The sequence below is a fragment of the Sceloporus undulatus genome, chromosome 5 (genome assembly GCF_019175285.1).
Source record: "Sceloporus undulatus isolate JIND9_A2432 ecotype Alabama chromosome 5, SceUnd_v1.1, whole genome shotgun sequence".
In the NCBI taxonomy this organism is placed as follows: Eukaryota; Metazoa; Chordata; class Lepidosauria; order Squamata; family Phrynosomatidae; genus Sceloporus; species Sceloporus undulatus.
In genome coordinates, this window is record NC_056526.1 from 150756004 (window position 1) to 150770125 (window position 14122).

The following is a 14122-nucleotide window of genomic DNA, read 5'->3' on the forward strand; positions in this document are numbered from 1 at the left end:
ATGTGTGAAAAAAAGGGAGGGAGGGAGAGGGGGGAGGGAGGGAGAGAGAGAGAGAACGAATCTTTAGCACAATCATTCATGCTTTAAAAAATAGTATTTAGACATCAGGCATTTAATGTACCTACAGAATGCTGCAAAACCATTTACACATCAAAGTAGAACAACATATAATACTCTTTCTACAGGGCTGATCCGAGAGAAAATCCTGTGAAATATGACCTTCCTGCCACACAAAAGCCCCTCTTAAAGTCAGGGGACCCGACTGAAAGGGGATAGATGGTGCAGGAGTCTTAAGGAGGCGGGCAGTGGCGTCTTTCAAAAAGCAGGTGAAGATACTTGATGTCTACCTGTCTGGATTCTAGCCAGTATCAAATTATGATTTTGAAATCTATAAATATTTGTCAGAAATATTAGATAAAGTGACTGGGTCACATCAGCTTGGTTTGTTCCAGTTGCACCACCACTGTTTTCTCCCCTTTTGATGTTGCATGTGCCTTCAAGACATTTCCAACTTATGGCGACCCTAAGACAAACCTATCATGGAGTTGTCTTGGAAAGATTTGTCAGAGGAAGTTTATTATTGCTTTCTCCTTAGGCTGAGAGCATATGACTTGCCCAAGTTCACTCAGTGGGTTTCATGGCCAAACTGAGAAATCGAACCCTGGCCTCCAGAGTTGTACTCCAGCACTCAAACCACTATACCATACTGTTTTCTTCCTCTACAAGATCACAAAAGGCAAAGGGGAACAGAGGAGTAGTTTGTGAAAATGGTGAAAGAAAAAAGTGAGAAGAAAGACAGAAGACCACAAAAAAGAAGAGGAATCAAAATGGAAATGTAAAATCATGTGCAGTCTAAACAAAAGCAGAATGTTTTGTTGTTGAATGGGGTCAAGGATCTGATTTGAGATTTGAAAAAAAAATTGAAAACTACTATTCTATAGTATTCTATATTTTACAGGCAGAGGGAACTAGAAAAAAGAAGAGATGTGATTCTTTACTACAGAGGATAGTCTAAATCAGTGATGGTGAACCTTTTAGAGACCAAGTGCCCAAACTGCAAGCCAGAACTCACTTATTTATTGCAAAGTGCCGTGTTCCTCTGGCTTTCTAGTGACAAACTCTGGCAAACTGTGCTGGGACGACGGCACATGTGCCCACAGAGAGGGCTCTGAGTGCCACCTCTGGCACGCGTGCCATAGGTTCGCCATCACTGGTCTAAATTATTTTTAAAATTAAAAACTAAAAATACATTGCAACCCAATGTACCACTGAACAAGTGGCACAGGACACAGCAGTACCTACCAGTGAATATACATTCATAACACAGTACTAAAGAAGAATGATTTGATTTTGTAATAACAATCTATTAGAGCAGGAATGGTTCATGTGTAGCCCTCCAGATGTTACCACCATTAGCTATGCTGGGTGGGTAGATGGGAATTGCACTCCAGTGTAAGGCAGGATGTCGCTCACATCTATGGTAGAAACATTTATGTTATGTTCTTGGATAAGAAATAGGTAGATAGGGCACAATACATGAGACTAGATGACATTTCAACTAAGCATATATATGGGCCAAAACAGATGGCCTGGTAAAGCCAGCTTCTAGCTGGCCTGGGGGCATGGCATTTAGACATGCCATGCCCCCCCCCCCTTGAGTTGCCTGGAAGTCATGCTGGCAATTACACACCAGCCAGATTACAGGTGATTTGGGGATGTGGTGATCAGATGCCACTCACCCCAGAGCCAATGAAAAGCCAGCTCTGGAGGCAAAGGGGCAGCTTTTTTCCAACCCAAATTTGGGGCAGGAGAAAGTCAGATTGGTGTCACACCGCCCCTTCAGAGCCGTCCATTTTGCCCCTAAGTTTCTATTCAGTTCATGCGTGAAACCTGGAAGGAGTTATACTTGTGTTAAAGTAGACAGATTCAGACCCAAGCCTAGATGATGAGGCTTTTGTAGTGGCCAGGAGTACATCTGCCCAGCTGAAGACAGAGAGCATGCAGCACCTATCACTGGAGATGCCTGAACTGGTCATGGTGTGACATCCCATAGTGAAATATGCTGCAATGCATTTTGTGGGTCTGTCTGTGAAAAGTATTCAGAAATGTCAGGTGACCCAAAGAGCTGTAGTCTAATTGTTGACAGAGGTACAATACAGGGAGGACACAATGCACTTGTTACCATAGCTCTGCTGGCGATCAGTCTTGTTTCCAGGAACAATTAAAAAATAGTGATTATAACATAAATCACAATATTGTTTGGGGCTACAGCTACACTGCAGAAATAATGCAGTTGGACACTGCCTTAACTGCCATGCATTCCTGGGAGTTGTAGCTTGGTGGGTCATCAGAGTCATCTGGTTGGTCTTCTGGCAGAGAAGGCAAAGTATCTTACAAAATTACAAATCCCAGAATTCCACAACATTCAGCCATGACAGTTATGGTGGCATCAAACTACATTATTGCTGCAGTGCAGATGGAGTCTGGGTCCAACCTATCTTAAGGGCTGTATTTTCACATTTGAACCTGCCCATGCCTTGAGATCTCCAGGGAAGGTCCATTTCTCAATACAGTACCATCACCACAGCAGGGACGTAGCCAGAATTTTGGGAAGGGGGGGGGTCCAGACTAAGTGCCACCATTATAATGGGGCTTGGGCGCAGCAGCGCACACCATTCATCATATCTAATGGAAGGGGGGAGGTCCGGACACCACGGACCTCTCCCCCTTGGTTATGTCCCTGACCACAGGCACATATGATGGGAATGCAGGAAAAGATCTCCTTGATGCTTGCTACAGGCTCTGGAACTTCCTTTCTAGGAAAGCTATACTGTTTTCCTCATGGTCTTTCCCCTCACAGGTTAAGAGTTTTCATATGTACATATGTAGATTTTCCCAGAATTTGGAATACTTATATTTGCATACACATGAGCTATCTTGGGCTGGACCTGAACTGCAGAAATAATCCAGGTTGACACCACTTTAACTGCCATGGCTAAGTGCTATGGAAACTTGGGAATTGTAGTATGTTGTGGTATCAGTGGTCTCTGACTTAGAAGGCTAAATGTCTCACAAAACTACAGTTCCCAGAATTCCATAATAATGAGCCTTGGCAGTTAAAGTGGTGTCAACCTGGCTTATTTCTGCAATGTGGATGCAGCCTTGGAGATGGCACCCAAATCTAAACATGAAATCCATTTGTTTCATATATACCTTACACATATAGTCTGAAGGGTAATTTTGTACAGTATCTTTTAATAATTTTGTGCCTGAAACAAAATTTGTGTATTTGTGAAACATCAGAAATCAAAAGCGTCACTGTTCCAGTCACCATTGAAAAATGTTTTATGTTTTTGGAGCATTTCGGATTTCCAGATAAGGGAGGCTCAACCTGTAATATTTTTGTTTGTTAACTTTCAAACAGATATGTTTTAGATTATTGTTAATTCTATAGATACTTTTTTATATTTTAACCATATGAGTTTTTATGGGGTATTTGTTTTAATTTTTGTAAGTCCTAATTCTGGAATAAGGAAGAATATAGATGTATAAAGAACAAGATGAGGATGATTTGCTTAAAAAAATATCCTTCCAAAAAACAGGCATAGAAAATGTAGTGGGTACTGAATAGAGTCACCAAAACAAAACTTTATTGGCTTCTAGGTTTAAGGAAAAGGTACCTTTGGATTTAGTGGTGGTTAGTTTAAACTTTATATACTATCTTGTTTCCAAATCTAGGATTCAAGGCAACTTACAAATTAAAACAAATACAAAACAGTACAATACAACACAAATCATACAATATGTCAACATTAAAATAAACAATGTGAAGCAAGCTGATAAGAGACAAAATCAATTTGAGATGTGGTGCTGAGGATACCACGGACAGCCAAAAAAATCAAACAAATGGGTCCTAAAATACACCAAGCCTGAACTCTCACTGGAAGCCAAGACAATTAAGTTGAGGCTGTAGTACTTTGGCCACATGATGAGATGGCATTACTCACTAGAAAAGACAACAATGCTAGGAAATGTCAAGATTAGCAGAAATAAGGCTGCCTACTAGGTGGATAGACACAATCAAAGAGGCCACAGCCCTGAGCCTGCAGGAACTGAGAAGAGCAGTTGAGAACAGGGGGCTTGGAGGTATCTCACTCACAGGATTGTCATGAGTCAGACTCCAAGGCAGTTAGTAACAACATTAAAAACAATGTAAAGCATAAATTTAAAAATAATAAAAAGCATTTCTATAACAGTACAATTAAAATAGCACAAAACCCTTTGACTGCCAATGGAAGTACAGCAAGGAGGGGAATGTTCAAGCCAATGTAGAAAGAGAATTTCAGATTCCAAGGGCAGCAACTAGGGCAGCTCTATCTCATGCTCCCATGAGATGTGACTATGAAAGTAGTGGGACTGAGAGGTTAATATGATATAAGCATGAGATAGGAAAGTATAGAGATGACACCCTTTTAATGCTACTAGTCACATTGTTCACTATTCAGCAGCAGCAACTGTATTATGCTATGTTGCTTTGATACATTAACTATGAATACTATAACAGACAACCAAGCAAATCCACCTATTTCTGGTCTGGTCTTCTTCTGGCACTTTTATTTGGTTCCATTCGGAAAACAAGCCAGGGATAAACCACAATTTGTGGTTTGGACAAAATAGCAAGCCTAGCAAGCCATGGTTTAAACAACTCAGAAAGTGTAAGACAGTGACAAACTAAGGCACGTTACAGACAGGCCCAAGAGGTGTTGTCATCGCGCCGTGATTACGCGTGAGGGGCGCGCTTCCTGATGCGCCTTGCCCCTCGCGCATAATGAGTGCGTTAAAATGGCAGTGCCCTATATAGATGGGTGCCGCCATTTTGACGTCGTGGACGCAGTGTCCTAACATCGCGCCCCGGAAGAGACGCCGCGAGTGCGCACGTTGGCACTTGCAGGGTCTCTTCTGGGTTGCCGGAACAAGCGTGATTTTCGTGCTCCTTTTTTGCAGCACGGAGGCATTGCACAGTTTGGCTGCTGCGACTCCTCCATGCTGCAACCAGCAGCGGCCCGAGACCGCCCCCCTTGGGCGGTCTGTAACGAGCCTATGTCTTCTCATTACTGGCAAACTGTAGTTTACGGGTACAAATTCAGACGAAACAAACTACAACACGGTTAACAATTAGCATACCTAGTTAGTGACAGTTTCCAACAGTGTTATAATCAAACACTACCAGCTCTTACAATTCGATCCTATACACACATCTAGACAAAAATTCAATTTAACTCGATGGGGCATATATCTGAGAAGATGTGGACATGACTGTTAGTATCATTAAAGCTATCATATTTCTCTTCACTTCCTAAGAGGTCCCAAATTCTCTTTCAATTAAATTCACACACTATCATTGTCCCTATGCACTCATGTGATAGATATTCAGTTTTTCCACTGTGTGCCTCACATACCATGAATTATTCTATCATCAGCACAACTGTTTACATTAGTGAATCCTCTTTTAAAACCACACTACATCAATATCTGCTTACATAATCACATCTAAAAAAGTTAGCAATTCAAATCTTCCCAAAATGTATATACTCAAGGTATCATTTGAAAAAATGATCCAATGGGTAACAAATGTTTTGGAAGAAATAAAATGTCCATTACAACAACAGCAGAGAGCAAGTTTTGATATAAAACTTTAAAACAGATTAACAGCCCTAGAGAATACCAACCCAAAATAATGCACTGACTTTAACACTGTGCATCCATATAGATTCTGTGCTGGCACATAGTATTTTCCTTGCAACAAGTGTGCATTTCTACATCCACAGTCATTTTGATATACCAATAATACAAAATCATCCAGAAGAAGCTTTAATAAGTTTCTTTGGGCAGTTATAAATCTGTATGTCACAAAGATTTCTGGATAGTTTGAAGAGTGAGATTGTAATTTTAAAAAACATCTGTCAATGTTCTGTTTTCATTTTTTATCCTTTCTTCTTAGCTCCATCTTAGAGATAGTATTAACCTGATGTACATTTTATAGTGCCCATTTAGCCATTAAACCCTGTCTTTTGTTCACACATTTAAATATGAAAAAATATCTACTACTAAAACATGACACTGCTTCCCAGTAAGACAACAGTAACAAGAAAGCATCATTCTACCACTCGCTCCACTAGCTTTGGATTTTTATATGAGGCTTCTGAAGATGACTAATTAGTCCATTTGTACGCTGAAAATCAGTTGCTCTGGCTTTCTGAATGCAGAAGGCAATTTTCACTAATAATGCTCATACATCTATCCTCTTGTCTGTCCTTGATAATCCTCTAGTGCCCACTAGAATTATGTTAACTGATAACCACTTAGAAGAGAAATCTGGTGGCAAAGAATTATAACTAAAGTTGATGAAATCTTCTTGGTTTCTAATCATTCCTGCTACTATTGTCCAAAACACATTGCAGAAATAGCCCATCTTGAGACTGCTTTAACTGCCCTGGCTCAATGCTAGGGAATTCTGGGAAGTGTAGTATTTTTGAGACACTTAGCCTTCTCTGTCAGAGAGCTCTGGTGCCACAATAACCTAAAATTCCCATGATTGCCTAGCACTAAACCAGGGCAGTTAAAGCAGTCTCAAATTATTTCTCCAGTGTGTCTTGGACCTGTGATAACCTGTGGCAGGATTTAGAATTCGTTAAGCAGCAAGGTCTCCTAAAGTATAGACTCTTACCCTGGGACCAGGCCTCTTATCTCCCCTCATATTTTTGTATCAATTTAATATTAAAAGGGAAGCTGGGGGGGGGTGACCTGGGCATGATCATGCTGTGGACACCAGATCTGCTGTAGCATGATTTAGAATTCATTAAGCAGCAAGGTCTCCTAAAGTATAACGATTCTTACTCTGGGACCAGGCTTCTTTTCTCCCCTCATATTTTTGTATCAGTTTAATATTAAAAAGGAAGCTGGGGGGGTGACCTGGGCACGATCCCACTTTGGACACCGGACCTGTTTGCACATGGAAAACCAGTTTGGGCTAGCATGGGAGTCAGAGGGCACCCACACTGGTGAGATTTACTAGTCTCCAGTTTCAGCCCTTTGGCAATAAGAGGTGGTAAGAGGACTCTGACCAAAGAAGGTGATTGTTTGAGACAACAAGACAAGGGCACTTCAGTCAGGGATGTTAATCCCTTTGTCCAGTGCATTCTTATCAATCAATCAACTATCCTATTTGATCTTGGACTATTCTTTTCCCCCTGGGAAACCATATAGATATACTCTTAGAACATCTGGGAAGTTCTTACTAGAATATTATAATACCAGGCTAATGACAACTTCACATAAGACATTCACTGCCGCGGCCCCAAGGTTATGGAATGACCTACCGGAAGAGATCCGTCTCATTACTACCTTAGAGGCCTTTAAGAAGGCACTCAAAACGGATCTCTTCCGGTGGGCTTATCCACCGAATTCCATATAAAAAGGTTATGACAACTGCTCTTCCTTGACTCTGATTGTTGGCTAATGGACAAATTGTAATTTTTAGAGAACTAATAGGAATTCTTGGTAAATTCAGTGTTAGTATTTTATTGTTGTATTGATTGTAAATTGTACTAAGTGTCTTTTAAGATTGTAATCCCGCCTTGATCCGTGGGAAAGGTGGGAGGTATAAATAAACTATATTATTATTATTATTATTATTATTATTATTATTATTATTATTATTATTATTATTATTATTATTATTAAACCTTGGTTTCTGCCCCCAATTCAGGTTATATATACAGCTGGTAAAACAGCCATTGCTTGGATTGGTCTAATTTGCAAGCAGACAAGCACTCTGTCAGTTTGGCAAGACTAGGCTCCTCAAAACACCGGCTAAACTCCCCCCCCCCCCCCCTGCAGAGGCTATTGAGTCCTCTGTTCCAGACACTCACTGACTGGAATCAAGATCTACGTCAGTAACATATCACCATTAGCAAGGCCTTAAATCTATTCTAACTCTCCCACCTTTGCTTCCCTAGCTCTTGTGTATGTGTATGAGCTCGTGTGTGATGATTATTTCCTAATAAAAATACAAAACCTATTTGGATATGCCTCTGGAATTCTGTGTGATTTGGACCTGGTTTAGTTGGGTTGCCATCCTGAAGCAGCACGTTACCCCAGCCACACTATATCTCTCCTTTGAGCTAAGTACCACATTCCCCTAAAACATATTAATTTGTGAGTGTCTTCCCTGAACCCCAGCATTTTGGGTAACAAGACAATATTCCTATTTATTATTTTCTTATGTATAAAGAATACCAAAAGGTGTATTTCAAAAGAACAGAAGATTGGAAGGATGTTTGCTTTTCTTATTATTAAGCACAATCCAGCATCCTTTGCTTTTGACATTAAATTTCCAAGTTGATTTGTTCTTGACTGCAGAATGGTTTGCATGCTTTTCAAAGCCTATTTACCTTTTTGGCAATGGACTATTCACAACTGGCTCACCCAACTTACACTAGATTTAATGCCTAGATAGAACAAAAGCAGGCACATCCCCTCATACATGCCACAGATGCACACAATGTATACATTATAAAAAAACATGGCAGGAAATTGGCACATACTAGCCGTATATGACAAGAAGTATATGCACGTTGCCCACATTTAGATCAATCATATAGAGATTAAATAAACGTACTAAATGTGTGGCTTTTCAAGTCATCTGTTGACTTATGGCACCCCCACAAATGTAATACTGTTTCTGTAGACAGCAAATACTTAGAGGTGGTTTGCACTGCCTTCCTCTGAAATATATTCTACAGCATCTGGTATCCTTTGGTGGGTCCCCACCTAAGCACTAACCAGGGCTGATCCTGCTTAGCTTCCAAGATCAAATGGGATCTAGAGCCTCCAGGGTACTGAGGTCTGTTTACTAGATATGTGAAAGGCTAAGTGAGAAAACACTTGGGTTTTTTTCTTTCCTATTTGTCTTCTGAGCCTTCACATCTCCAAAGTATACTATACCATCTGTTCCACAACTACAGGGTATTTCTCTTGCTATTTCTTGAAGTATAAGCATGTATCCTAGTTATTAGCCTGTCTTAAATCCCTTACTATGCTTTAAGATGTCCAGTAGTGTGACAAGATTTTCTTCTCTCCCTGCCTCTCTTTGCTGCCACAAATCATATGGGTCCATATGGGTTCCTGGACCAGGTTTAGTAAGCACATAGAGGGCTGCAATGGAGAGAAGGAATTGCCCTCTACTGGTTCAAATGATCAAAATAGTTTCATCAACAAAATGACCATGTTGAATCCAACTATGTTGAACTCTAAAGTATAAATGAAAGCAAAATTACAAGGCCAGTGACCTAACCAACTAAAGCATCAGAATTTAACTAGCTGTGAATTCAGATGGTGGCACTGTTCTTGAGATGGAACTGCATTTTTAAAGTTTGTTTTAACTTGAAAGCTTTACAAACCTCAAGAATTACACTAGTTTAGCATTTTCTAGGGATAACAAACCATCTGGGAAAGTCCATGAAATGTGCTTGATAAAGGCATTTTAAAGGCCTATTTATTTGCATAATAGTATTAAAATGTACACGAACAAGCTGAGACAAGCAAAGAACAATGTATAAAGTTCCTCACCTCATGTCTAACTGGTTGTTCCAAAGGTCTACTCCCAAATGCAACAATAGAGCAATAATTACTCTCCACTTTCATAATGAACTGGTGCAGTCCTTTGGATATACTTTAGCACAGCATTTAACCAAGTCTCACCTTAATCAATGAGCTAAAAACAAACCCTGATTTAAATATAACCTGATATCAGCGGGCCAAATAAACCACAATCTCACATTCAGATATGGACCTAAATTATATGTGCCTGCTGTGTGTACAGGCTGTGTGAAGTGGCATACAGCTTACACTCATTGCAGTATAATTAACTCTCAGATTCTGATTTATAATTATGTGTGAATATTTCCAATGAACTGTTTGGAAGCATGAAAGAGTGTTACCAAATCTAAGCACTTGTGGACTCAGATGATTGCCGGAAATAATCCACTTTGACCTCATTTTAACTGTCATGGCTCAATATGGAATTCTGGGAATTGTAGTTTGCTGTGGCGCCACTGCTCTGATAGAGAAGGGTAAATGTCTCACAAAACTACAATTCTCAGAATTCTGTTGCATTGATCTGTGGCAGTTAAAGTGGGGTCAAACTGGATTATTTCTGCAGTAAGGAAATTCAGGATGCAGCCTGAATGAGAGATGCTCCCAGCAAGCTGTTCCAAGTAATCCAAACAAAGGCAAGATAAAAGAATAAATGCAATTACTAGGTTGGAAGCATACAACATATAAAACAATCTGTTTAATGTTTGCAAGGGGCTATTATTAACAAAGAGTCCCATCATCCCTCTCTGAGTCAAATTATTAGTTCTGTAATCTAAAACAGATAAAAGTATTTTGGCATAAAACTCCTTTTCAAAGACAAATAATTTGTCTTGAAAAGCAGATGAACAACTAACATGCTGCAGACTGTAAACCAGATCAGCTTGCTTTTAAGTTTAAGCAGATAAGACAACCAACCCTAAACAACCTTTGTTAACAGATCGGTATTATCACACTTCTCTACTGCACTAAGTGACTGTAATTAGAATAAGTTATTTACAACATATTTGTGTATTAGATTCTTAGCAACTGTTAAAAGGATTATACTAGACTAAAATATGAATTATAGTAAATTAAACTTCCATATTGTTTTACTCTGGTTAAATGACATAGGCTATATTACAGGCTGAGTCTCCCTTATCTGGCATTCCACGATACTCCAAAAACCAAAACTTTTTTCATGGGTGGCTGAGACAGAGGCACATTTGCTTTTTGATGGTTGTGTACACAAACATTGTTTCATACATAAAATTATTTAAAATACTGTATAAAACTACCTTCAGGCTATGTATACAAGGTGTGAATTAAACATAAAAGAATTTTAGTTTTAGGCTTGCATCCCATCTCCAAAAATATCTGTGTGTGTGTGTGTGTGTGTGATATATGCACAAACGCAGATATTCCAAATCAAAAAATAAAAATCCAAAATCCAAAACATTTCTGGCCCCATGAATTTCCCATAAGGGAGACTCAACCTATATTAGCCACCAATTTGTGCCTAGCATGACCTAAAAAAACTCTGAGCTTTTAAAGTTATCATACAAGTTGGATTTGTTTCACTGTCATGGGGGGGAAAAAGCCTTAACAACACCAGGCTAATAAACTATTAGACATTAAATAACTAGCATTAAATAACATAATATTAAATAACCCTGCTACTTGATGGTAACTAAATTATTCTTAGCCCTTCAAACAAAATAAGGAGGGAAACCCCAAAGGGAGTTTGAAGTAATCTGAAGTTGCATCCACACTGAACCCACTGTAACTGCCATATCTCAATGCTTCTGGGATTTGTAACTTTGCAAGACATTTAGCCTTCTCGATCAAATAACTTTGGCGCCACAACAAACTACAATTCCAAGATTCCAAAGCACAGAGCCATGGCAGTTAATGTGGTGTCAACCAGGATTATTTCTGCAGTGTGGATGCAGCGTGATGATAAATGGAAAAGTGTTTTCAGATCACTCAGTGCTCAAAAGAAGGGACAGGCTTTTCTTGGTAAGGTTTGCCAAGGTGGAGGTTTGCCACTGTCTTCTCCTGGGGCTGAGAATGTGTGCCTTGCCCATGGGCACCCAGTTGGTTTCATGGCTGAGCAGGGATTTCATACTTAAATGATTTCTTACTTAGATTAAAAACACACACTTCTTCTGCCCCACTCTAACACTTACCAGGTCCTACATGTGGATTAAGAAAGTCACTCCCTCTCCCTCTAGCAGGCAGCCCACTTTTAAGCCATCCCTAGGTCTGGAAACCATGTCATATGAGGAGCAGCTGGGGAGTGTTGGGTATGTTTAGAAGAGGTTAAGAGGTGATATGACAGCCCTATTTAAGTATCTGAAGGCATGTCATACTGAAGATATTTTCTACAGCTCCAGAGAATAAGATATGGAGCAATGGATATAAGCTATAGAAAAAGAGATTCCACCTAAACATTAGGAAGAATTTCCTGACAGTAAGAGCTGTTCGACAGTGCAAAACACTCCCTTGGAGAGTGGTGGAGTCTCTGTCTTTGGAGATTTTTAAACACAGGCTGGATGGCCATCTGTCGGGATGCTTTGTGTATTCCTGGATGGCCCTTGTGATCTCTTTGAACTCTATGATTATACCAATCCCAGGTTTCTTTAGGATGGAGTCAGAGCACTTAAAGTGGGGTCAAACTGTGGAGGGACAGTGTGTCCTAACAGTTTGAGCATTTTACTATGAATATGGAGACCAGGGTCTAATTTCCAGCTGGGCCATGAAGGCCACTGGGTTACCTTTGGTAAGTTACACTTTTTCAGGTTCAGAGGAAGGCAAAGAAAAACCTCCTCTGAACAACTCTTACCAAGAAATCCTCATGATAGGTTTGCCTTTTGTTGTTGCATGCGTTAAAGTTGTTTTTGCAGAAATAATCCAGTTTGAGACCGCTTTACCTGCCCTGGCTCAATGCTAGGGAATTCTGGGAGCTGTAACTTTGTGAGACATTTAGCCTTTCCTGTCAGATTGTTCTGGTGACACAATAAACTACAATTCCCACGATTGCATAACACAGAGTCCATGGCAGTTAAAGTGGTCTCAAACTGGATTATTGCTGCAGTGTGTTTTGGATCTATGTTTCCTTTCCAATCAGCTCTGGGTCTCCCTGCTAATTCTGGTTAAAGGTCTGGTTTCCTACAACAGTCCCAATCCAGTGCCATGCAGGAACTCTCAATCTGTGTAAAGACCTCCAAAGAAAGATGGGACAAGGATGATAATAATGATGATGATGATGATGATGCTTCCCCATCACTGGGGGATGGAGGCAATTGGTAGGCTGCCTCTGACTAATGCAGTCCTGGGCCTAATGTTAACCCTGTGGAGGGAGAGAGTAGCCCAATGCAGGACATACTAAAGCAAAGGCCAATACTTGCCCATAGGGAGACCATACTTGACCATAATAGACAATCACTGGAGAATACTTGCCCATAGAGAATCATGGGGAATACCAGATACGCTCTCGACTATAAATCTACCTCGTGTATAAGTCAAAGGCAGGTTTTGGGGCCAACATTACGGATTTCGCTATGACCTGTGGATAAATCGAGGGTAAAACTTAAGGGCATACAGCAAAGGATGCTAAAAGACGAAGCAAAGCAAAGCGATGCCACAGAGCTTAAACTATTGCAGCAGACACAAGTCTTTGTGCTCAGTCTTAAGGCTGGGCGGAAGAGAGAGGAGAGGGGCCAGTGCTTCTAGGACTCCTTCCTTTTCATACTCACTCTGACTCAGGCATGGTTTGGGCCAATTCTTTTGACCTCAATTCCCAGGCTTACATATATACATAGGAGTATATACAGTACTTGCCCATAGGGAAGCACTGGGGGATACTTCGGACGGTTCCTTCTTATACGTAAGAGCTGAGCTGCAGTACTTGCATTGATAAGCCGACTCAGGGCTTTTGGGGGTCCCTTTCTGACCTAAATCCCTAGACTTAGATATATAGGTGTGTGAGTATATGCTGTGCTTGTCCATAGGGAAGCATTGGGCGATACTTGCCCAATGGGCGAGTATGGTCTCCTATGGGCAAGCTCCGTGCCATTTGTTTCAGCGTGTTCCGCCCAAAGCCGAAGAGCCAGGAAGCCCCTTCTGGATGTCGGTCGGCCTCTGGCTCTGACTCACCAGGATGCGCTTGAAGAGCGCGTTCTCCTTCGGCGGGAGGCTCACCGACGGCATGGCCGCTCCTCTCGCTGCCGCCGCCGCCGCCGCCGCTGCTGCTGCTGCTGCTGCTGCTGCTGAGACCCACCGGGCCGAGGAACCCGCTCCCTCCTGAAGCGGCTTAACCACTGCTGCTGCTGCTGCTACTACTACCACAAGGGCTCCTCTTCCCGCTCCGTGCGGCCCCCGCCAGCCGCCGTGCCCGCTTAGCCCTGCCCCGCAGGCGGCGGACGCTTCACGTGGGACTCAGAAGGCCGCAGACAGAGCCGGAGGAGGAGGAGGAGGAGGCGCCTCC

The 14122-nt window shown here is 41.2% G+C and overlaps 1 protein-coding gene across 2 annotated transcripts in view; it reads right to left on the reverse strand.

Moving 5' to 3' along the window:
- NAA15 (N-alpha-acetyltransferase 15, NatA auxiliary subunit) overlaps positions 1-14122 on the reverse strand; it is a 51286-nt gene extending 37164 nt beyond the window's left edge. The window contains exons 1-2 of one of the 2 annotated variants that reach the window (XM_042468650.1): positions 13903-14122; positions 13792-13866 (exon numbers count right to left, since the gene is read on the reverse strand). In XM_042468650.1, the coding sequence (XP_042324584.1) occupies positions 13792-13845 (54 nt within the window). In that variant the 5' untranslated portion in view covers positions 13846-13866; positions 13903-14122. Of the gene's footprint in view, positions 1-13791 lie in introns of both variants that reach the window. The other variant, XM_042468648.1, reaches the window with a different exon arrangement.